This window comes from Peromyscus californicus, unplaced genomic scaffold (genome assembly GCF_007827085.1).
Source record: "Peromyscus californicus insignis strain IS unplaced genomic scaffold, ASM782708v3 Scaffold_23__1_contigs__length_62951481, whole genome shotgun sequence".
Taxonomy (NCBI): Eukaryota; Metazoa; Chordata; class Mammalia; order Rodentia; family Cricetidae; genus Peromyscus; species Peromyscus californicus.
The window spans coordinates 60,186,817-60,212,014 of NW_026294534.1; the positions used below are offsets into that span (position 1 = coordinate 60,186,817).

At 50.3% G+C, this 25,198-nt stretch overlaps 1 protein-coding gene across 7 annotated transcripts in view; it reads left to right on the top strand.

Annotated features, from left to right (window-relative positions):
- Positions 1–25,198, top strand: part of Nwd1 (NACHT and WD repeat domain containing 1) — an 82,320-nt gene that overhangs the window by 35,908 nt on the left and 21,214 nt on the right. For 6 of the 7 annotated variants that reach the window (XM_052752490.1, XM_052752493.1, XM_052752491.1 and 3 more), the window contains 5 exons: positions 1,178–1,295; positions 2,278–2,436; positions 8,400–8,597; positions 18,551–18,673; positions 21,996–22,204. In XM_052752490.1, the coding sequence (XP_052608450.1) occupies positions 1,178–1,295; positions 2,278–2,436; positions 8,400–8,597; positions 18,551–18,673; positions 21,996–22,204 (807 nt within the window). The remainder of the gene's footprint in view (positions 1–1,177; positions 1,296–2,277; positions 2,437–8,399; positions 8,598–18,550; positions 18,674–21,995; positions 22,205–25,198) is intronic. The other variant, XM_052752492.1, reaches the window with a different exon arrangement.

The following is a 25,198-nucleotide window of genomic DNA, read 5'->3' on the forward strand; positions in this document are numbered from 1 at the left end:
AGAGCATTCTGCTGCAGCCCCGCTGTGGTGGCGCACGCCTTTAATCCCAGCACTTTCGAGGCAGAGGCAGGAGGATCTCTGTGAGTTTGAGGCCAGCCTGGGCTACAGAGAGAGTTCCAGGACAGCCAGGGCTACCCAGAGAAACCCTGTCTCAAAAACCAAAAACAAACAAAAGGAGCACGGGATGCTCTTGCCCAGGATCCAGGGTTGATTCCCAGCACCTACATGGCTGCTCACATCTGTAACTCCAGTTCCAGGGAATCCAATGCCCTCTTCTGGCCTCCATGAACACTATACCCATGTGGTGCACAGGCATACATGTAGGCAAAACACCCATATACATAAAATAAAAGAAACCTTAAATAAAAAGGCAGACATGGCCAGGCATGCTGGGATAAACACCTTTAATCCCAGCACTCGGGAGGCAGAGGCAGGTGGGTCTCTGTGAGTTTGAGGCCAGCCTGGTCAGCAGAGTGAGTTCCGGGACAGCCAGGGCTGTATAGTGATACCCTGTCTCAAACAAAACAAAAAGCCTGTGGTAGGGAATTCGGTGGCTGTTTGGGGCTAGATGGCCAGTCTGTTTACCACAATTGATGTGGTTCAGTGTGAGCCTGTCTCAAAAAGTCACGTGGAGCACAATTGAGGAAGAGTTGTGATATCTACCTCTGTTCTGTGCATGCACACGTGTGCACCGAATGCACACACACGCACACACACACACACACACACACACACACACACACACACACACACTGGGGCACACACAGAAGAGACCAAAGAGCAGCACGCCCTCACCCCTGTCAGCCTCGCATGCACTTCCACCTGGTCCTTCCACGTGTGCCTTGGCGTCCATAGCTTGGACGCCGTTCTGTGCCCAGCAATGTCACTGCTCTGATGTATTTTACCAGACTCCTACTTGTCCTCCAAGGCCCAGCTCCGATGTCCCACCTTCAGGAGAACTTTCCCGTTTCCCTGCCATGCCTCATCCTTGAAATGCTCAAGCCCCGGTCCCTCCATCTGGCCCAGCCCAGCTGTGGGGTGGTGGGTAGCTCTGTTGGCCACTATGTTCCCGTCCCCTCAGCACCACATGGTGCCAGCTTGGCCAGTGTTCATGGAGTGAAGGAAAGTACTTGAGTTCGAGCCCAAGCTCATCCCCCTCCCTCCCCACCTCCACCAGGTGGCCCCGCAGCCACTGTGGTTCTCAGGTACAGTCGCCAACCGGAGGAAGCTGACAGAACTGCCCTTCCATCTGCTGCACGCGGGCCGCATGGAGGAGCTGAAGCAGGAGGTGCTGGGTAAGGGTTGTCATAGATGTCCCCCACACACTCATTCACTCATCCATCCATACACCCAACCATCCATCCATCCATCCACCCACCCATCTATCCACCCATCCATCCATCCATCCATCCACCCATTCATCCACCCACCCATCCATACACACACACACACACACACACACACACACACACACACACACACACACACGCATACCTGTGATTCTCAAAGGACATTCTTCCTTTGAGAAGGTGGACAGATGGATGAATAGATGAATGGGCAGAAAGCTGGATGAATGGATGAGAGATTGAGGTGTGTAAGGATGGGTGAATGGAAGTTGGCACTGAAGGGAAAACTACAGAGTTAAGCCAATAAAGGTGTGGCAGATAAATGAATGGATAGATAAATTGATATATAGATGAGTGGATATAGATATAGATGGATGGACAGATAGACAGGTATATGAATAGATGAGTAGATCGATAAATGGATTAATAGAATGATAGCTGGGTGTATGTATATATTGATGAATAGATGGATGGATGAGTAGGTTGGTAGGTAGATAAGTGCATGAATGGGTGGACTAGTAGAAGAATGGATGGACTGGTGGATGGACAGGTGGATGGATGGATGGATGGATGGACGGATGGAAAGATGGATGAGTGGATGGATGGGTGGATGAATGGTTGTTTGCATATCTATTCCATCCACTTATTTTCCCACCCACACTCATACCTGTGATTTTCAAAGGACATTCTTCCTCCAGGAGACACTTGGCAAATCCTGGAGATATTTCTGAGGTGTTGGCAGCATCTGGGGTGGAGGCCAGGTCATGTTCTATCAATCACAGCTCAGTGCCCATCACAGAAACCATCAGCTTCAGTGCCAGAACTTCAGAGTTCAAGAACCTCAGGGAGAAAGGGCGGCCATTCTCGTACCCACAGAATGAGCCAGCAGTAAGCAAGGGCCCCTACATTCCTCATTCCTTGTCCTCCACAGGGAACATGAGCTGGATCTCCTGCCGGGGCATCTCTGGGGGCATTGAGGACCTGCTGGATGACTTTGACATGTGTGCCCCTCACATGGACTCTCCTGAGGTCGGTCTGGTCAGAGAAGCCCTCCAGCTGTGCCGCCCTGCTGTGGAGCTCCGGGGCATGGGTGAGTGTCCTGGCCTGACAGGAGGGTATACTCTGCACTGCTCTCCAGAAACCTCAGAAACCCAGGGAACTGCAAGTTGATTTTTCACCAACCTATGCCTCCATCTGTCAATGATTCACTCATCTACTCATCCATCCATCCATCCACCTGTCTATCCATCTACCCATCATTTTGTTTCTTTGTTTGTTTGTTTGTTTTTTGAGACAGGGTTTCTCTGTGTAGCTTTGCGCCTTTCCTGGATCTCACTCTGTAGACCAGGCTGGCCTTGAACTCACAGAGATCCGCCTGCCTCTGCCTCCCAGTGCTGGGATTAAAGGCATGTGCCACCACCGCCTGGCCCATCTACCCATCAATCCCCACCTTCCATTCATGCATCATTTACCCATCCCCCCCACCCATCCCCCCACCCTCCCACCTCTGTGTGTCTCTGTCTACCCACCCACTGTGTCACTCTCTTGTCTACTAACTTGTAGAATTTGCAATGCAGTCAGGAAGAACGTTGGGACAAAATCTGAAAAACCAGTGCTGTCCCTCTGGACCCACATTTTCCTCTAGACAAGCCCAGACAGGAAGTATTTCAGGGAAATAGAATTGTAACCAAATTTAAGTGACAGGAGAGAAAAATAAGTCCCATGAATTTTTTTTCTTTTTTTGTTGTTCAAGACAGGGTTTCTCTATGTAGCCCTGGCTGTACCAGAACTCACTCTGTAGACCAGGCTGGCCACAAACTCACAGAGATCCACCTGCCTCTGCCACCCCAGTGCTGGGTTTAAAGGCGTGTGCCACCACCACCCGGCTGTTTCATAGGTTTTTAATTGATGGAATAGATGAGAATAATCACAGGGGTCAGGAAGACGGCTCAGTCAGCAAAGGGCTTGTCGTGAGAATCGGACTTGACTTCAGATCCCCAGCACTCAGGTAAAAAGCCAGCTGTGGGGCTGTACATCTGCAATTCCAGTGCTGGGGGTCAAGTGGAGGCAGGAGGATCACTGGGTCTTGCTGGCCAGCTGAACCTGTGAGCTCCAGGGTCAGTGAGATCCTGATACCAGAATCAAGGAAAGTCACCTGATGGTGACCTCTGGCACCACACACATGTGCACATACATATGCACACACATGCACACATATGAGCATGCAAACATGAACACATGAGCACACACATACAAGCTGCACACATGCACACATAAACATGCACACACACGACACACCTGAGCATACACACACAGGAATGCAAATGTGTACACATGAGCACACACACAGAGACATGCACACGTGAACATACACACAAGAGCATGCATATTTTCACACATGTAGCATGCACACATGATCATACAACACACACAGAATAATCACTGTAGGCTATGGGGCAGATGCACCTGTTTTCCCAGACCTCAGGAAACTGAGGCTGGAGAATTATTGCAAATTCGATGCTTGCCTGGACCACATAGTAAGTTCCAGGCCAGTGTGAGCTATGGTGTGAGATCCTGCTTGAGCAAAACCACGCACATGTGTGCACACACAGGAGAGAAGCTCATGCTCTATGAAGATTGTCTTTCCTTCCTCTCAAGACAGACTCTCACTCTGTAATTCAGGCTGGCCTCAAAGCTGTGATGCCCCTGCCTCGGTTTTGTGACTACAGGTGTGTGTGAGCCACCTTGTGCAGCTTTATAAAAATTACCCCTTCGTCCGGGCAGGAAGGATCTCGTAGGCTTGCCAGTAGGTGCTTCAGATGGTTCTTATTTTATGTGTTACTTCTTATTTATTTAAGTACATTAATGTGTTATGTGAGTGTATGTGCCACAGTGCGTGTGTGGAGGTCAGAGGACAAAGCTGCAGAGTTCAGTTCTCTTCTTCTATCATGTGTGGCCGGGTTGATGGCCATCGCCTTTGCCGCTGAGCCCTCCTGCCTGCCCCAAGATGGTATTTTATTTGGAAGTAAAATGGGGGGGCGGAGGAGCTGAGATTGAGCTTGGTGCTGGAATCCCAGGCTAGAGCCCCAACACCGGGGCTTCCCAGAGGAAACCCCAGCCTTCCACCTGACTTGACAGAAAACAAGCCTGTGCATCGGCACACACCTGGCTTCCCAGTACTCAGGAGACTGAGGCAGGAGGATTAGGAGTTCAAAGTCTTCCTCAGCTAACTTCAAATTTAGCCAAGTTCAAGTCAGCCTGGGCTACGTGAGACTCTGAGAGCAACAAAAACAGACAGAGCCTGGCATGGTGGCACACCTTCAATCCCAGCACTCGGGAGGCAGAGGCTGGCGGATCTCTGTGAGTTCGAGGCCAGCCTGGTCTGCAGAGTGAGTTCCAGGACAGGCACTAAAGCTACACAGAGAAACCCTGTCTCAAACAAAGGAACAACGACAACAACAAAAACCCAAAGAAACAAAGATGTGACAGTGAACACAAGAATGGACTTTGTCCTCAGTGTGGCCGCACCAGCAGTCTGTCCATGTGAGGAGCTCACTGTAGTCTTGGAGTTCACAGGGAAGGAACAAAGGAAAGCTGAGCCGCCCTGGGGCAGTGTGCTCTGTTTGATTATTGTCTCAGGTCCAGTTCTGCGGGATCCTGTTGGCACCAGGGCAGCCAAATGCCACAGGGCACTGTGTTCTTGCAACTTGATGAAGCCAGGGAGTTGATGACCCAAAGCAAGAATAGATCAGAAGAGAGGAGATGGAGTTGGAGGTGCAGGCCTCCTTCAGAAGAAGGAGGAGGAGGAGCAGGAGGAGGAAGAAGAGGAGCAGGAGGAGCAGGAGGATGATGGGAAGGAGGAGGAGGAGGGGGAGGAGGAGCAGGAGGAGGGGGAGAAGGAGGAGGATGGGGAGGAGGAGCAGGAGGAGGGGGAGAAGGAGGAGGATGGGGAGGAGGAACAGGAGGAGGAAGAGCATAGGTCCTGGGACATGGCTTAGTAAAGTGTTCGCTTGTCCAAGCCTGAGGACCTGAGTTCAGATCCCCAGCCCCACCTCAAAGCTCGGTGCAGCAGCATGTACCTGCAGCCCCAGAGTTAGGGGTACAGTCAGGCAGATCCCAGTCTAGCTGAATATGTCAGCTCAGGTTCAGTGAGAGCTCTTACCTCACAAAGTAAAGTGGAGGCTCCTCTTCCATGGTTCACCAGATAAAGACGCTTGCTGCCAAGCCTGATGACCTGAGTTCGATCCTGGGACCCCCACGGTAGGAGGAGAGAAGTGATTCCCATAAGTTGTCCTCTGACCTCTACACATGCACCAGGGTATATGTACATGTGTCTGCATGCACACACTCACACACAAAGAAAGAAATGAAGTGAAATTTAAAGAATTAAACTGTCAAACAATTTAAAAAGGTGGGTGGGTTTTTTTGTTTTTGTTTTTGTCTTTTGGTTTTTCAAGACAAGGTCTCTCTGTGCGGCCCTGGCTGTCCTGGAACTGACTCTGTAGACCAGGCTGGCCTCGAACCCAGAGATCCACCTGCCTCTGCCTCCCGAGTACTGGAAATCTAGGTGGGTGCCACCGTGCCCCACTAAAAGATAAAGGTTTTTTTTTTTTTTTTTTTTTGGTTTTTCGAGACAGGGTTTCTCTGTGTAGCTTTGCGCCTTTCCTGGAACTCACTTGGTAGCCCAGGCCTCCCGAGTGCTGGGATTAAAGGCGTGCGCCACCACCGCCTGGCTAAGATAAAGTTTTTAAAGCATTTAATCTTAGAGTTTGGCAAGCCACAGCTCTGGGTGTGGCTTACAAATGTGTCAGATAAGTGTGCCCAGTGGGTGTCACTGACTTCTGTGTGCCTGGTGTGTGTATGTGTGTGTGTGTGTGTGTGTGTGTGTGTGTGTGTGTATGTATAAGATGTGTTTGTGTCTAATATGTATATCTGATATTTCTGATGTGTGTGTGTGTGATGTGTGGGTGTGTCTGATAGGTGTGTCAGGCGTGTCTTTGATGGCCCGTTGCGCTCCAGAGATCCGCCTGTCTCTGCCTCCGCAGTTACGGTACGCACCACCAGGCTGGGCTTTTGCCAGGGTGCTGGGACCCAACTTGAACTCCCGTGACTGTAAGGCTGGCACTTGGCCAGCTGTCACCTGCTTAGACACTCTGTGGCGTTAGGTCCTCTCCATAGCTGCAGAATCATCACCACCCTCCCTCCTCTTCCCCATTGCCCTCCCCAGGTCCTGGATTCTCCTCCTGGGCTGCTTTCGGGCTCTAAGAACCTGAAAGCTCTGCATACTTCCTGTAAATTGTTTGAGGCAGAGTCTTGTGTGTCCTGGTCTGGCTTTGAACTCTGTGTGGTGAAGGATGATCTTGAACCCTGATCCTCCTGCCTCTGCCGCCCAAGTGCTGGGATGGCGACCATGTACCACCACTGCTGGTTCATATGGTGCCGGGACTGGAGCTCAGGGCTTTGTGTGTGCTGGGGGAGCGCTCTACCTGCTGAGTCACCCCCCAGCACACACACACACACACACACACACACACACACACACACACACACACACACACACACAGCAAGATCTTTGTAAAAAACTCCTTTGTTTACAATCCGTGGTGCCCCAAGCAGGGGGTAGGGTGCTGTGAAAATATCGCCAACAGAGGGCGCTACGGCAGTGTGTGTTCCCAGAGGATTTCCGTGCATGTTTGGAGCCTGGCAGCCCAGTAGGGACAGTGTTTTCCAGCCGGTGTCACAGGCTCCAGGGTGGTTTTCATGGATCTGTTTCTGATCCTCCATTTTTATTTTTATTTTTATTTTTCTATGTGTGTGCAGGTATCCATACCAGGTAGAGGAGTCGGATCCATAGAGTTTGAGTTACAGGCAGATGTGAGCCACCTGGTTGTGGGTGCATGTTCAAAACCACTGAGAATTCTCTTCAGCCCCCTCCATTTCAAAAATGTTCTGTTTGTGTGTGCCCACGTGGTTAGCTACTCTTGTGTGGGGAAGTCAGAGGACAGCTGAGGGAGTTGGCTCTCTCCTGGGTCCTGGGTATCGAACTCAGGTCATCAGGCTTGGCAGCAAGCACGTTTATCCACTGGTAATCCCTAGCCTCTGTCCTTTCTCGGTCAGGATCATGATATTCAGCTGAACCTGGCTTTGAACTCTTAATCCTGCTGTCTGAGCCTCCAGAGAGATGGGATACCAGGCATGTGCCACCACACTGAACAGAAGTGCCCACTGGGTGAATGTGCTGTGCATCGATAGCCAGGCGGATGATGCGCTTGGCTAACTAAAGAGCGGGGTGGGGGCTGAGGGCTGCCAAATGGACTCTAGAGAGGAAGTCAAACTGCAGCCTGGGGTGGGAGGACTGGGCTGGAGTCAGGGAGTGAGTTTGATGGAGGTGGCATTTGAAAGCGGGCACAGTTTACCTATCCACTGACCCTCCCACTCCCCTTGTCTTTCTTCTTCCGTCTGTCCATCTATCCACCCTTCCAGTCTTCCCTCCACACTTTACCAGTCTGCCCATCCATCCGTCCACCTGTCCATCCATCCGTCAGCCTCCCACCCTCACATTCGTCCATCTTCCCACCCACCACCCACCTTTCCATCCATCCACCTACTTCCCATCCATCAACACCCACACACACCAATCGGTCCATCCTCCTGCTTCCTCACCCCACCCACTCACCCGTCCACCTGGATCTCAGCCACTTGGGGAGCTGCAGTGAGAGGCTCTCTTGAGCCCAGGAGTCAAGGCTGATCTGGGCAATAACAAAATGAATAATTAGTTTAATTAACTCGTTGATGGAGAGGTGCCCTTGGAGGAGAATGCCTGCCTTGAGGAAGAGCTCCAGGCAGAGGGAACACAGTCAGCAGAGCCTGGCGGCTGGCAGCTATTCTGTGTCCAGGAGGCAGGGGGATGGATGGACACAGACAGTGAGGCAGGAAGGGTGACAGGGCCTGGGGTTGAGGTGTCCCAGCTTCTCGTCTGCGGTCCTGTAAGAGTTGGGGCTCATGGGTGTGGCAAGGTTCAGCCAGGAGGTGACACACCTCTTTTTATTGCAGAGAACAGCGTCCTGTACACCGAGCTCCTGGCCAGGCTCCTTTTCTTTGCTACGTCGCATCCAGCGATGATTGGGCAGCTGTGCCAACAAGCCCAGAGCTGGTTCCGGGCCTGCCCACACCCAATGCTGGTGCCCCTGGCAGGATTCCTACAGCCACCCGGGGGACGGCTTCGAGCCACTCTCACTGGATGTCACAAAGGCGAGTGTCCCCAACATCACAAAAACACACCAGCTCACTGTGTACCCAGGGGACCAGGTGCCAGATATTTGGGGCTGCTCTCTGGGGCTCCCCTCTGTCAGACCGGAGGCCCCAGGTACCACTGGGACCCTCCCTTGCTGGCTCATGACTAGGCCTTCTCTGTCCCTGGGGCCTGTAGATTACTGCTGTAAATACCGCTAATGAGCCTGGAGCTGGCAGATGCCTCTGAGGTTCTGTCCCGGAGAGCTGCTGGCTACAGCGACCCACAAGCTGGAGGGGCATGCCAGGCAGTTTGTAAGTGTAGAGTGAAGCTGGCCACCCTGACAGATGACAGGGACCGGGCTAAGACTTCACGCTAGAATGCCAGGGGGAAAGAGGCCTTAGGGTTTGACACACCTTGTCACTATGTCACCCACCTACTCACCTGTGCCCACACAATCATCACCCACCTCTGCACACACAATCCATCCACCTGTGCACACACAATCCATCCATCCACCCACCTGTGCACACACAATCCATCCACCCACCTGTGCACACACAATCCATCCATCCACCCACCTGTGCACACACAATCCATCCATCCACTTCTGCACACACAATCCATCCATCCACCCACCTCTGCACACACAATCCATCCTCCATCTCTGCACACACAATCCATCCATCACCCACCTGTGCACACACAATCCATCCATTATCCACCTGTGCATACACAATCCATCCACCTGTGCACATACAATCTATCCGTCCACCCACCTCTGCACACACAATTCATCCTCCACCTGAGCACACACAATCCATCCTCCACCTGTGCACACACAATCCATCCACCCACCTGTGCACACACAATCCATCCATCCACCCACCTGTGCACACACAATCCATCCTCCACCTGTGCACACACAATCCATCCATCCACCCACATGTGCACACACAATCTGTCCATCCATCCACCTGTGCACACACAATCCATCCATCACCCACCTGTGCACACACAATCTATCCATCCATCCACCTCTGCACACACAATCCATCCATCCACCCACCTGTGCACACACAATCCATCCACCCACCTGTACACACACAATCCATCCTCCACCTGTGCACACACAATCCATCCATCACCCACCTGTGCACACACAATCCATCCATCATCCACCTGTGCACACACAATCCATCCATCATCCACCTGTGCACACACAATCCATCCATCCACCCACATGTGCACACACAATCTGTCCATCCATCCACCTGTGCACACACAATCCATCCATCACCCACCTGTGCACACACAATCTATCCATCCATCCACCTCTGCACACACAATCCATCCATCCACCCACCTGTGCACACACAATCCATCCACCCACCTGTACACACACAATCCATCCTCCACCTGTGCACACACAATCCGTCCATCCACCTGTGCACACACAATCCATCCATCCCCCCACCTGTGCACACACAATCCATCCACCCACCTGTGCACACACAATCCATCCATCCACCCACCTGTGCACACACAATCCATCCATCCATCCACCTGTGCACACACAATCCATCCGTCCATCCACCTGTGCACACACAATCCATCCATCCACCCACCTCTGCACACACAATCCATCCATCCACCCACCTGTGCACACAATCCATCCATCCACCCACCTCTGCACACACAATCCATCCATCATCCACCTGTGCACACACAATCCATCCATCACCCACCTGTGCACACACAATCCATCCATCATCCACCTGTGCACACACAATCCATCCATCACCCACCTGTGCACACACAATCCATCCATCACCCACCTCTGCACACACAATCCATCCATCCACCCACCTCTGCACACACAATCCATCCATCACCCACCTGTGCACACACAATCCATCCATCCACCCACCTCTGCACACACAATCCATCCATCATCCACCTGTGCACACACAATCCATCCATCACCCACCTGTGCACACACAATCCATCCATCATCCACCTGTGCACACACAATCCATCCATCACCCACCTGTGCACACACAATCCATCCATCATCCGCCTGTGCACACACAATCCATCCATCCACCCACCCACCCATCCATCTGTCCTTCCATCATTCTTTCCTTCAGTATCCTTGCTCCTACCTTATATCTATTCTTTTTTAAGATTTCTTTTCTTAGGCCGAGTGGTGGTGGCACACGCCTTTAGCCTCAGCAAAGACAGGTGGATTTTTAAAAAATTTATCCGTGTGTGTGTGTATGTGTGTGTGTGCGTGCGTGTGCGTGTGCGTGTGAGTGTGCGTGCGCGCGCGTGTGTGTGTGTGTGTGCGTGTGTGTGTGTGTGTGTGTGTGTGTGTGTGTGTGTGTGTGTGTGTTACATATGTATGGGGATTCCCATAGAGGCCAGAAGAGGCTGTCGGATCTCCTGGAGCTGTGAGCTGCCTGATGTGGGTGCTGGGAACGGAACCAGGTCCTCTGAAAGAGCAGAGCTGAGCTGTCTCTGCAGCCCTCCCTGTGCCTCCCACCTCTGTCCTCGCTCTCCCATCCCCTCACCAGGCTCCCCCACTCATGCTCTGTAACACAAATCTTAAATGGTCTTTTAATAAAAAGCCCAGAGCCAGATAGTGGGGTAAATGCTGAAAGATCAGGGAGACAAAGGAACAAGTCACAGCTACTTCTTACCTCGCCAAATCCACAAATCCTCTGACTGAATGTCTCTGAGTCCTCAGCTGAAAGGGGTCCAGCCGAAAAGAGGCTTCAGCCGAAAAGAGCTCCTCAGCCGACAAAGCTTTAATCCCTGTCTCCTCATGCCTTATATACCTTTCTCCACCCAACCCTATTACTTCCTTCCTCGTGCTGGGATTAAAGGTGTGCACCACCACTGCCTGGCTTTGTTTCTCTCCTAAACTGAATCAATCTCATGTAATCAAGGGTGGCTCCCCCACCCCCAGACAGGGTTTCTCCGTGTTGTTTTGGTGCCTGTCCTGGATCACACTCTATAGACCAGGCTGGCCTCAAACTCACAGAGATCTGCCTGGCTCTGCCTCCTGAATGCTGGGATTAAAGGCATGCGCCACCACGGACCAGCCAGGGTGGCTTTGAACTCACAGAAAGCCAGACAGATCTCTGCCTCCCAAGTGCTAGGATTAAAGGTGTGTGCCACCACTGTCTGGCCTCTATGTTTAATCTTGTGGCTGTTCCTGATCTTCAGGTAAATTTTATTAGGGTACACAATATATCACCACAATGCTCTCTCCTCTCTCCCGGTGCTCACAGTCACTTACCAACTCGCCCTGTAACTATGACCCTCACCTTTCACTTCCCCACCCACCCTCCTCCTTTACCCTCCTTTTCTCTGCTGTTCACATTATCTCTCATCATTGTGAGACCCACTCAGGGCTCCAGTTCTTTCCGTCTCACTCCCCAGGAAACTTCTCTCCACAATAGAAAATGTTAACACTCAGAGGCCCACAGGGGAAATGACTCAGCGGTGCTGTGCTGAAGACTCTTAGCAAAGGGTCTAGTGAGAATGGCTGTGCTGATTAGAAGGATCCAAGTGGAGCACTTGAACCGGAGCCCACACAGTGTACTCTGTCTTTCCATCTTTCCATTGAGCACAGCACAAACAAACAGCATCCCTAGGGTGTTGGGACAAGGACAATGGCTGCTGCAGCACTTACCGTTGTAGTGACATTCCAGCCAGTGAGGAGGGGGAAAGGGGGTGGGGCTGGTGGACCTCTTCCTATTAGAGGCAACACCTAGAAGAACTTGTTTCTACTCTTATGTTATTGACTAGTACTAGGACATCTCCAACTGTAAGGCTGTGAGAAAATAGTCTCCTTGTGTGAGCATGGGTATAATCTCTGTCTCTGTCTCTCTCTGTCTCTGTCTCTCTCTGCTCTGGGGATGGTGTAGATAACTTTATGCTCAGATAAAAACACATGAACTGTGGGGCCCTCTTACTAAGTGGAGAACATAAAATGACTATGAGTACAGCCACAGATGAATCAGTGATGCTGTGATGGATTAGTGATGTCTGTCATGGCATAGGCAGGGGAAGTTACCACTTAGAGGCATGTTCCCATCATGTCTGGGACAGGGAAGCAGCTGTGCTCTCTGTGCTTGTCGTGTTAGGGAATGAGGAGGCTCCCCCAACTCTGGGTTTCAGTTTCCTTATTTGTTTAAGTGGAAAAAAAATGTGAGTTAATATTTAAGAAAAAGAAAGAAAATATGGGTCTGTATTAGCTGGGCCAACCATGACTTAACACCCTCCAGCAAACAACCATATCACATCTGGGGAAACTGAGGTATGCAAAAGGCACAGGACCCCCTCAAAGGCATTTAGAAAAGTCTGGTTTCTCCATACCTAAGCTAGGCTTCTCTTTTCTTTTTAAAAATTCATTAATTTTATTTTTATGTGAACGAGAGTTTTGCATGTGTGTCTGTGCACCCTGTGTATGTCTAGAGCTTATGCAGGCCGGAAGAGGGCACTGGGTCCCCTGGAACTGGAGTTACAGATGGTTCTGAGCTGCCATGTGAGTGCTTGGGGTCAAACCCACATCCTCTATAAGAGCTGTTGTTTTAAATATATAGCGGCACTGTTACTGGGTGAAAAAGTCACGACAAAACCCAGTATCAGAGCTTTATTGCAGGGGGATGGAAGAGAGTAACCAAGCCTGGGGGAGACACACGTGCAGAGGGGCAGGGGAGGAGAGAACAGAGAGAAGAGAGGGGAGGAGTCTGTGTCTGGCTTTTTTAAGGATTCCCCTGCACATGCGCAGGTGGGCTCTGGAGCTACGCCACACATGCACTGATTGTGTGATCTTGCTATGTGCATTTGTGCGATCATACAGCGCACGGATGACGTAAGACCCCTTGTTTAGCTACTGAACTGCGAATGTGCAGTCATGCAGCTGGAGTGGCAGGATCCTAACATTCCAGACTTTTTGCTTATTATAAAAAAAGCAGGTGAACAGGAATAGGGGCATCATTTCTCTCAAAAAACTGCTTTCAGCTGACTTGGTGGGCATCGGTTGACTCTTCGGGGTAGAGAAGGGGGCTTCTGTGGTAGACAGGCATCCTGGGGTCATCTGCTGCTTTGGGAATCATCTGACAAGTTGCTGTCCAGGTGGATTCAAGCTGGTTCCAGAGCTCACTAACCTGTTCAGGTGGATTGTCTGGAGCTCAGAAAAATTTTGGAACATATTAAGAAGCAGCCATGAGAAAATTAAAGTCTTGGGCTGGTGACTATGATATTGTAGTGTTAAGTGTTTAGCACTCTGCTTACATTGGTTAGTGAGTGAGTGAGTGAGTGAGAGAGAGAGAGAGAGACAGAGAGAGAGAGAGAGAGAGAGAGAGAGATTAGAACATGTTTTTAATTTTTTACCTGAGATAAGCCTTATCAGAGACAGATTATTTTAAGACAACTGTTTCCTTATCCAGGAGACACAGGTGATCAGTTGCTGAGAGCATTTAACAGTAATAGATGGTTATATTAAAGTCTGTTTTTTTTTGCAGAGCCCAGATACTTTTGGATCTGGGGCTGTAAATACCTTTGGACTGTTACTGTTCCTTACCACCTGGATATACTTGATGGTCCTTGAACTCCAGCTCTATGGTGGTCCTGTAACAATTAGCTGAATAGTTAATTAGAAGAGGGAACTAGGAAGAGAAAAGCTTGTGGAGTGAGACCTCATTCTTCTGGAATTGGTGACAAGGCAGTAGACCCTGATGTCCTCTGGACCTTGAGAGAGAGCAGGGCCCTGTCTGTGTCACTGTGCATGAGCAGGAGAAGCACCGCTGACCGGTCTGGAGTGAGGCACGTGGAGGGAGCAAACGAAATGAAAGTTCCTACCTTAGCTGGAATATCTTTTCCCATTAAGTAACCCTGAAAGCATAATTAAGTCTGGTGAGGTGGATAAGGCTGTCCCCCTACCCCAACAATAGGGAAATTAGAAGGAGAGGTGGGACCCCAAAACTCCCTCAGGATTGATTAAGTGGCTCGATGTCCAACAGGAAGGAAATAGATCGCCCCATGCTGTATCCTGGATTCCCTGTGAGCCCATGGCCAAGCCTAGGAGGTCTGCTGGAGGTCTTTGATGTCCCCATGCCACGAGGTGTATGGGGGCAGTCAGCTGACCTGTTATCTCTCTAGGTGGCACTTTGAACAAAGCTCAGATGATGGTCTGGCAGGGCACACACAAACCTCATGGCCTTCTAAAACAGGCACCTGGAAGCCCTTATGCAGCCGCTCAGATGGCGTGTGCCAGCATTTGGCAATTCTGTTCATGGGCTTTCTCATCTCTCCCATGGTACCTTAAATGTCACAGCTGAAACTTCTACCTGTGGGGTCAAGAGACCTTGCTCTCCAGATACTTAAGTTTATCCCTAATGTCAGGGAGCTCTGGGAGACAAGAGATGGATTTTATTCCGTGTCTTGAATTACTTTTTTTTTTTTTTTTTTGATAGTTTGCTGGCTTGAGGACAGCTTTAGGAAGACCTGCCAGGAGGCAGGCTGTAAACTGATCTCTGGCTAGAGAGCCTTCCGGATTATTATGATCCCAATGTGGGTCCTGATCGTAAACTCATTTTCATGTGTCCTAGCTGCTTCCAGACCTGTCTGTGCTTAGTGGCCCACCCAGTACCAGAGAACAGAGCAGAGGTCAGATAGGCAGAGATTGTTTGGAGTCGGAGATTACTCAGATTTAGGAATGGATGTGGTCAGGAGAGAGAGAATCAGAAAGGGAGGGTTTAGAGCTTAGGTAAAAGCATGGGGATAAGGTAACGCTTTTCATTTGCCTGTTCTCTGGCAGAAGTTAGATAATTCCCACGAAATATCAGGGTCCAAGCAGCCGTTATGTGACCAAATTTACTGGTATCTGGGGATACTTAAGGCATTTCTCAGAGGAGGAGTGGGACCAAGAGGAGGAAGCCTCCATGTCCCATGACTGCAGCCGAGAGAAAAAAATAAAAAATTAAAATAACAAATGGGATCCCAGACTCCCATCCTGGGCATCCCCGAGGGTAGGTAATCTGTGGATCGGCATCAGCACAAGTTACCCAACCCGTCATCACGGGAGGGGCAAGGGCTGAGAGGGCCTGCGTACCAGAGGACCCCCTGGGAGTTCAGACAGCATTCAATACTTTGTCAAGAGAGAATGTATTGTAGTACACAGCCTGGGGACACCTCCCCCCCCCGGGGGTCCAGCACGAGAAATATATCTCAGGCTACAGTCACTGGAAATGGCGAAGGATTGGAAAGGGAAAATTCACCAATGCAGAGCAGTCCTGGCTGCTGGACAAATGAGAAACACAGAGTGGGCAGTCATAGGTCCAATAAACCTCGGTACAGGGTCCCAGACGCAGAGCGCTAGGAGAGCCTGTCTCCTCACAGCGCCAATGTTGTTTTAAATATATAGTGGAGCTGTTACTGGGTGAAAAGGTCGTGAGACATGACAAAACCCAGTATCAGAGCTTCATTAGGAGGAGGGGGATGGAAGAGAGTGACCAAGCCTGGGGGGGGTGGGGGGATTGTGGCGTGGGAGAGAACAGAGAGAAGAGAGGGGAGGAGCCTGTGTCCGGCTTTTTAAGGATTCCCTTGCACATGTGCAGGTGGGTTTACAGAGCTATGCCACGAATGCGCTGATTGCATGACCGCGCTATGTGCAATTGTGTGATCTTGCAGCGCACTGATGACGTAGGATGTAAGACCCCTTACTTAGCTACTGAACTGCCCTTGTGTGGTCATGCAGCTGGAGTGGCAGAATCCTAACAAGAGCAGCCAGGGCTCTTAACCGCTGAGCTACCTCTCCAGCCTCTCCTCCGTGTGTGTGTGTGTGTGTGTGTGTGTGTGTGTGTGTGTGTGTGTGTGTGTGTGTATGTGTGTGTGTGTGTGTGTGTGTGTGTGTGTGTGTGTGTGTGTGTGTGTGTGTACAGAGTACAGCACACTGCCTGGCTGGGGAGAGCTCTTTATCCATCTGTCTGTCTGTCTGAGTCAGGGTGTCATGTGGTGTCTCAGGCTGGCCTGGAATTCAGTTCATAGGTCAGGTTGGGTTTAAGCTCCTGACAGTCCTCCTGTCTCAGGCTCCTGGTTTAGCAACTGCCAGCTTCCGATCCCAGGCCTGACTTGGGCATGAACCTGCTGGGAACTGTTTCAGCAGCCACCACCAAACCATCTGGGCACGCTGACGCCTATGCTCTGAGCCCTGTGGAGTCTCACAGGGGTGACAAATGCCTGGCAGGACTGAAGTGAGCGTCCCATCCACGGTTGCTCAGCATTCCCTGATGCTGTGTGACAACAGCTTCTGGAAGGGGCCTGGGTATCATCGCACTCCCAATGACCCACTTCCTGTGGCCTACTTCCTTGGGCTAGGCCCCACCCCTTGAAACTTCCAGAACCTCCCCACAGCACCACCACCAGGAGTCCTAGGAGTCTGTGGGGACTCTCCATGTTCAGATGGTGACACCTGTTCCACACCACCAGACACCAGGCACATCTTTGTCCCTAATTGCTGCATCTAAAAATGTAGGAGAAAAAAATGTAGTTATGCAAAATCCCAGGGTGCAGAACTATCCCTGGGTGAGGACCATTGGCCAACCTGTGGTTTGGGCTATTTTCCTCTTTTAATTGTTGTTGTTGTTTATCAAGACAGGGTTTCTCTGTGTAGCCCTGGCTATCCTGGAACTCGCTGTGTAGCCCAGGCTGGCCTTGAACTCAGAGACCCGCCTGCCTCTCTGCCTTTGAGTGCTGGGATGAAAGGTGTGCACCACCATGGCTTCCTTTTTAATTTTTATATGTTTATTTTTAATAATATGTATGTATGTATCTACGTATGTGCATGTGGGTACAGTGCCCGCAGAGGCCAGAAGGTCCCCTGGAGCTAGAATTAGAAGTGTTTTTGGGCCTTACATCAGGCAAGAGCAAGTGGACATCACTTCTCCAGCTCCCCAGGTGTCAAAGGACAGCCTAGGTGTCCATCCTCACCTTCCACCCTGTTTGCTTTATTTTATTTTTTCAGATTTATTTATTTTATGCATCTGTCCAAATATATGCATTGAGTGTATGTGCAGATAGGAGCTGCCTTGTGGGTGTGAGGAACTGAACCCTGGCCCTCTGCAAGGGCAGGAGGAGATCTCAACGGCCGAGCCATCACCGAAGGCTGCCCTCGGCTTCGGGTGAGGCCCTGTGTCTTGCTCGCTGCTGTGTACAGCAGACCGTCTGGCCTTCAAGCTCCCATTCTCCCACCCTCCCTTCCATCTGCAGGAGGCTGGGGTTGCAGATGTGCGTCCAGCTGCGCCTGGCTTCCCATGGGCTCTGTTATCCAAACTCCCATCATCATGCTTGCTCAGCAAGCGCTTTGCTCAGAGAACCATCTCTCTAGCACACTTTCCCATCACAGTCAGGGGCTGATGAGAGGGATCAGTGGGTAGAAGGGCTTGCCACCAACCCCGATGACCTGGGTTCAATCCTGGGGACCCACATGACGGAAGGAGATGACTGACCCCTGCAAGTTTTCCTCTGATCTACACACACACACACACACACACACACACACACACACACACACACACAAATTAATGTTAATTTTTATTTTATTTTATTTTATTTTAAGGTGCTGGAGAGGTGGCTCAGGAGTTAAGAGCACTTACTGATCTTGCAGAGACCCGAGTTCAGTTTCCAGTACCCATGTCTAGTGATCACAGCCACCTACAACTCCAGCTCCAGGGAAACCTGTGGGCACCAGCACTCGTGTGTGTGTGTGTGTGTGTGTGTGTGTGTGTGTGTGTGTGTGTGTGTGTGTGTGTGTGATACACACACAATTTAAAGTAAAAGTAAGTCTTTAATTTAAAAAAAAAATTCACAATTGGGCAGTCTATCCGGGGCCCTCCCGGACCTTGGCTGAGGCCATGCTGTGGGCGCCCAGGTCCTCACTGTTATCTTCATGTGTCTGCAGGCATCACCGCCGTAGCATGGAGCCTAGAAGAGAAGCTCCTGGTGGTGGGCACCCAGGATGGCGTCATGGTCGTGTGGGATGTGGAGGAACAACAGGTGGTCCACGTTCTAACAGGACACACAGGTGAACTCTATGAGTGGGAAGTGGGGTGGCTACACACTGTCCCCAGAGTGACTTCACCCTCACACACTGATGTCCCTATGCTGAAACTCTGGGGTTTGGTCTGCATCAGTCAGCTAGAACTGTGTAAAGATTCACCTCGCACACAGTGGCTGCAAACAAGCTTTTTATTTAAAAAGATGTATTGGGGGCAGGGGCTGGAAAGATTGGCTCAGTGGTTAGGAGAGCTTCTCAATCTTCCAAGGATCTGAGTTCAGTTCCAGAATCCATGTTGGGGGTTCACAACTGCCCCAGTAACTCCAGCTCCAGGACATCCGACACCTTCTCCTGGTCTCTGCAGACACCTGCAGACACAAAGACAGACATACACATACACATACATGAAAATCTTAGCCATATTTGAGCGAGGGGGCGGTGCTGGCGAGCTGGCTCAGCAGGTAAGGCAGTCTTCAATAAGCGTGATGACCTGAGTTCAATTCCTGCAACCCTCATGGTGGAAAGAGAGAAACTTTCCAGGAGAAGAGGACAACTCCTGCAAGTTGTCCTCTAACCTACACACACACACACACACACACACACACACACACACACACACACACACTAATAATAATAATAATAAATGTTAATTAAGAAAAAAACTAAAAGGTAGACTCGCAACCAAAAAGTAGTCCCTTCTCTGCTTTCCTTTGTGTGTGGGGGGGTGGGAGGGCATGGACCAATGCACTTCATTAGGGTCATTTCTAGAAGCAGGGTGACCAGAGGAGCATGGGCTCCTTGCAAATGCATCTACCACTGAAGAAAACATCTCCCTCCCCATGAAGTGCCTGTAAATCCTCAGAGAGAGATAGGGCTGTGAAGAGTCACCATGTCCGTGACAACTCTTATAAAGGAAAACATTTAATTGAGGTGATGGCTTACAGTTCAGAGGTTCAGTCCGTGATCCTCATGGCGGGGAGTGTGGCAGCGTGCAGGCAGATGTGGTGCTGAAGGAGGAGCTGAGAATCCTACATCTTGCAGGTAACAGGAAGTGGACACTGTGCAGTATCCTGAGCTGAGGAAACCTTGAAGCCCGCCCCCACAGTGACACCCTTCCTTCAACAAAGCCACATCTCCTAGTAGTGCCACTCCTTATGAGATTATGGGGGCCGATGACATTCAAACCACCACACCCTCTATGACAGAAGGTGATGGTCCCAATCCTGTGCAGACCTTGTGCAGGATCACAGCTGCTGTGAGTTCACGAGTGGGATGGTCTTATCATGCCTGAAAGGCAGTGTTCCCACAATGCTCCAGTCTGGCTTCCAGATCTTAAATTCTTTTCTCTTTCTATCCCATGATGTATCTGAGCCTTGTAGAGGGAATGATATAGATGACCCATTTTGGGGGTGTATGTCATCGCTCGGCAATCATTTTATTCTCACAAGCCATTTCTTCTGAGGGTTGGTAACTCAGGCAGGGGTCTCCAGGGTGGTTCTTCGGGCCCAGTCTGCCTGACGAGCACTGATACTCCATTATAGTCACACGGGAGAAGAGGCTAGCTCACAGCAGTCTTGACTGAGACCATTGATACCTTGATGAAAGGAACTGCAAAATCACATTGTCAGGGGTGTGGGTCATGGAGAGTGTGGATCACGTTATCAAAGGCATGGATCAAGGAGGGTAGAGAATTGCATGTTGGGCAGTGATGGCGCTCGCCTTTAGTCCCAACTCTCAGGAGGCAGAGGCAGGTGGATCTCTGTGAGTTTGAGGCCAGCCTGGTCTACAGAGCGAGATCCAAGACAGCCAGGGCTACACAGAGGAATCTTGTTTTGAAAAACCAATAATAATAATAATAACAATAAATCATAATAATAGTGATAAATCCTTTTTAAAAATTATGCTAAAATATGGTATAAATACTGCTCAGGCTGGCAAGACAGTTCATTAGGTAAAGGCACTTACCTCAGAAACCTCGTGACCTGAATTTGATCTCCAGAACCATGTGGAGGTGGACGAAGAGAAAGACTCCAGAAGGTTCTCTGACCTCCGCATGCTCCGTGCACGGTGGCAATATACCATCCCCCTCCCCAAATACCATGCGCACACACACAAAGATGATGAGGTTTTAAAAGTTAAAAGCACTATAAACTCTCCACTTGCCATTTCCCATCTTTTACTCGATCCATGCTTTCCACTACTGTGTGTAGGAAGGAGACGGTGTGGGAGGGTGTGATGTTTAGTTTTGTCGACCTGAAACAATATAGTCACCTGGGAAGACAGTCTCATGAGGGACTGTCTGGATCAGGCTGGTCTTCGGGACTCTTCCTGAGGTGGGAGGACCCGCCCCCTATGGGCCGCACTATCCCTAGGTTTGTGCCCCAGATTGTATAACAATGGAGAGAGAGAACTGGTCACAAGCTCGGGGACATCTATTCTCTCTGCTCTTGACTGTGGACGTGACTGGCTGATTTGATCTCCCAGCTTGACTTCCACACGGTGACGGGCTGTGACCTGTGAGCGCAGTAAACCCCCTTCCCCTAAGCTGCATCTGTCAGGTTATTTAACAGAGCAACAGAAAATGAACTAGGAAAGCCTCTCTTCCAAGCCCCGAGGTCAGTAGAAACCAGCCAAGGCGAGGACATTTACGCCACGGGAACAGGCAGGTGCAGTAAATCACAGCGTCCCCACCTGACAGCACACTGCTCTTCTGCCTTCCCTCGGGGGTGGGGGTGGGTGGGGGGTTGGTTTATTTTCTTTCAGATTAAACATTATGTGAAATACATGTATGTATTATAGGAAGAAAAACTTTTGCAACTTGTATGCTTTTTAAGTTTTTGTTTGTGTTTGTTGTTGGCTTTCTCTCTCTCTCTCTCTCTCTTTCTTTCTTTCTTTTTTCTGGTTTTTCAAGAAAGAGTTTCTCTGTGTAGCCCTGGCTGTCCTGGATCTTGCTCTGTAGACCAGGCTGGCCACGAACTCACAGAGATCTGCCTGCCTCTGCCTCCCAAGTGCTTGGATTAAAGGTGTACTCCATGGCACCCAACAGCAGTTATTTAGATTTTTTTCTTTTCTTTTTTTCTTTTTTAAGATTTGTTTATTTATTATGTATACAGTGTTCTGCATGCACGTATCCCTTCAGGCCAGAAGAGGGCGCCAGATCTCATTACAGATGGTTGTGAGCCACCATGTGGGTGCTGGGAATTGAACTCGGAACCTCTGGAAGAGCAGTCAGTGCTCTTAACCACTGAGTCATCTCTCCAGCCCAGTTGTTTAGATTTTTGAGACAGAGGTAGAAACCAGGATAAACTGTCCCCAGCTAACGTGCCCTCCCACACTGTGCCCACTGCAGCTGAGGTGAGGTGCATTCAAGTGTTTGCCCAAGGGACTCTCGCCATCTCTGCGTCAAAGGACCGTACCCTACGCCTGTGGAGCCTGCTCTCTGGCCAGGAGAAAGCCACCATTTTGGACAGAGGCTCAGCAAATCCCACAGAGCCTCGGAGCTGGGACCTCCACGTGGATGAGATAAAGAAAGTCGTATACCTAACATCTGGTTCAAAGGTAACAAACTGACTCCTGTGTGTGTGTGTGTGTGTGTGTGTGTGTGTGTGTGTGTGTGTGTGTGTGTGTACAGGGTACAGCACAACTCAAGAGAAGTTGGTTGTGGTGGTACACAACTAGAACTCCAGCACTTGGGAAGCAGAGGCAGGAGGATTGCTGTATGCTCCAGGCCATCTTGTTTGTTTTTCTTGTAAGAGAGTAGGTGCTGGGTAAAGTGAGGACCTGAGTTCGAATCCCAGCACCCAAGTACAGCCAGGTGGGCATCACACCTGTAATCCGGCTCTGGGGCGGCCTGGAGCTTGCTGGCCACCAGCACGGCCCAGTAGATGAGCTACAGGCTTGTTGACCGTCTCAGAAGAGGAGGTGAGTGGTCCGGTGAGACACAGCGGCAGGCTCGCCACCAAGTCTGATGACCGGAATTCAGTCCCTTCACAGGATGGCATGAGATGACGGTGCAGGGGTGACCTGTGAAGGTATGTGGGCATGTGTGGGCACAGGTGCTGCGGTGCACACCCAGAAGCCAGAGAACAGCTTGGCTATCAGTTCTTGCTGCCCATCTTGTTTGAGGGCAAAACCTCTGTTGCTTCGAGCTCACAGAGGCTCCGTCTCCACCTCCCACCTCCCTCTAGGAGCAATGGGATCACACACATGCTGCACCTGCTGTATGCAGATTTTGCAGATTCGAACTCAGGCCCTCTTGCTTACATGGCAAATGCTCTTACCCACTGAGCCACTTCTCTGTACTTCAGAACTTTACTTTTGCTTTCTTCTTCGATGCTGGTTTATGCTGGCATGTGATGTTTGTGTCCGAGTATTTTGTTTATTTATTTTATGTGTAGGCCTCTTTTGCAGTGTGTATGTGCCCGTGCAGGCCAGAAGAGGGTGTTGGACCCCCTGGGCCTGGAGTTACAGACAGTTGTGAACTGTCCTGTGGGTGCCGGGAACTGTACTCAGATCCTCTGGACAAGCAGCCAGTGCTCTAACCCATTTCTGAGTATGTGAGGGTCTCAGATGAGGCTGTTATTTGTTTTCTACCTGCATTCTGCTGTGTTATGTGACTCCTTCAGATCTTCCAGGGCCTGTTTGATGACCTCACTTAGCATCCCACATGCATCTAGAACCCACGTCCTTCCTGTCATCCATAACCCTGGGAGCTGATGGCGTGATGAATGGAGACACACAGCCTTAGGAGGCTGAGGCAGGACTCGAGTTCAAGGCCAGCCTGGGCCACATGAGACCCTCACAAAAACAGGCTGGGGAGGGGGCTCAGAGGATGACACTCGTGCAAGCCTGAGGGACTCAGGAGCTGATTCTCAGCACCACATAAAATCTGGATATGGCGGGTCTGGGGATCTCCAGCCTGGCTGGTGAGCTCCAGTCTCACCAGAGTCCTCCTCATTCACTCTGAGAGGGTCTCTTGTTGAATGTGGAGTGCATTGATTTGCCTGGTCTGCATAGCCAGCTTACTCTGTGATCCTCTGGTTCTGCCTCCCAAGGGCTGAGGGACAGCAGTGGCTGCACCTGCCTGCCCTTTACATGGTGCCAGGGCCTGAATGCAGTCCCCAGGCACACCCAGCAAGCTCTGTATCCGCTGCCTGTCTCCTAGCCCTCAACATCTTTTCATTTGTTTTTGAGACAGGGCCTCACTGTACAGCCCTACCTCAAACTTGTGGCAACTCTCCTGCCTCAGCCTCCCAAGCGTGAGACCTGGCTTTAACACCAGTATCTTAACATTTATTTATGGTGTGTGTGCATGTGTGACTCATGTGGAGGTCAGAGGAAAAACCAAGGGAGTTGGTTCTCTCCTTCCATCATGTGGGTCCGAGGGATCAAACTCAGGTCATCAGGCTTGGCTGCAAGCCCCGCTACTTGATGAACCATCTCACAGGCCCCTGTCATCAATATTTTATGAAACAAGGTTACATTTGTCACACATAAGACCCACTATAGATAACTCCTGTCAACTAGAATTGACACTTTGTTCTATCAGTATCAATGCTTCCTTAATATAAAATATTTTTTAAAAACTACCAGTGTTGCCAGGTGGTGGTAGCGCATGGCTTTAATTCCAGCACTCGGGAGGCAGAGGTAGGCAGATCTCTGTGAGTTCAAGGCCAGCCTGGGCTACAGAGTGAGTTCCAGGAAAGGTGCCAGAGCTACACAGAAAAACCCTGTCTCAAAAAACAAAAACAAAAACAAACAAAACAAAAGAGTTTGTTTTAAAGATTTATGTATACATTATTCTGCCTGCATGTGTCCTTACAGGTCAGAAGAGGGCACCAGATCTCATTATAGACGGTTATGAGCCACCATGTGGTTGCTGGAAATTGAACTCAGGACCTCCAGAAGAGCATTCAGAGCTTTTAACTGCTGAGTCATTTCTCCAGCCCAAAAAAGAGGGTTTTTTTTTTTTTGTTTTTTTGGGTTTTTTTTTTGAGACATGCTCTAGACATGTAGCACACATGGGCCTCAACTTATGATCTTCCTGCCTCAGCCTCAGAGTAGATAGCAAACAGGTGTGTACTTCTTCACCTGGCCCCCAAATGTTATTTTATAAGTTACAAAAGAACATGTGCATTTGGGCACAGTGACAGGTGATGAACGCTCCAAGCTGCATGGGAGGCTGAGGAAGGTGGGTTGTTTGAGCCCAGAGTTCATGGCCGGCCTGGGCAATATAACAAAACGAGAGAGAGAGAGAGAGAGAGAGAGAGAGAGAGAGAGAGAGAGAGAGAGAGAGAGAATGTATCTCTGGAAGACTCAGGCAGGCTCTCCTGCTTGGGAATCTCCTTTTTAAATTTTAAAAAATTTATTTTTTTTTGTTGTTTTTATTTTGGTTTTTGAGACTGCATCTCTTGTTGCCCAGGCTAACCTTGAGCTCACTATGTAGCTAAGGATGACCCTGATCCCCCTGCCTCCACTCCCCACCTGTTGGAATAGCAGGCACCGTACGTGGTTTGTGTGCAGGGGACGGAACCCGGGGCTTTGGGGGTGCTG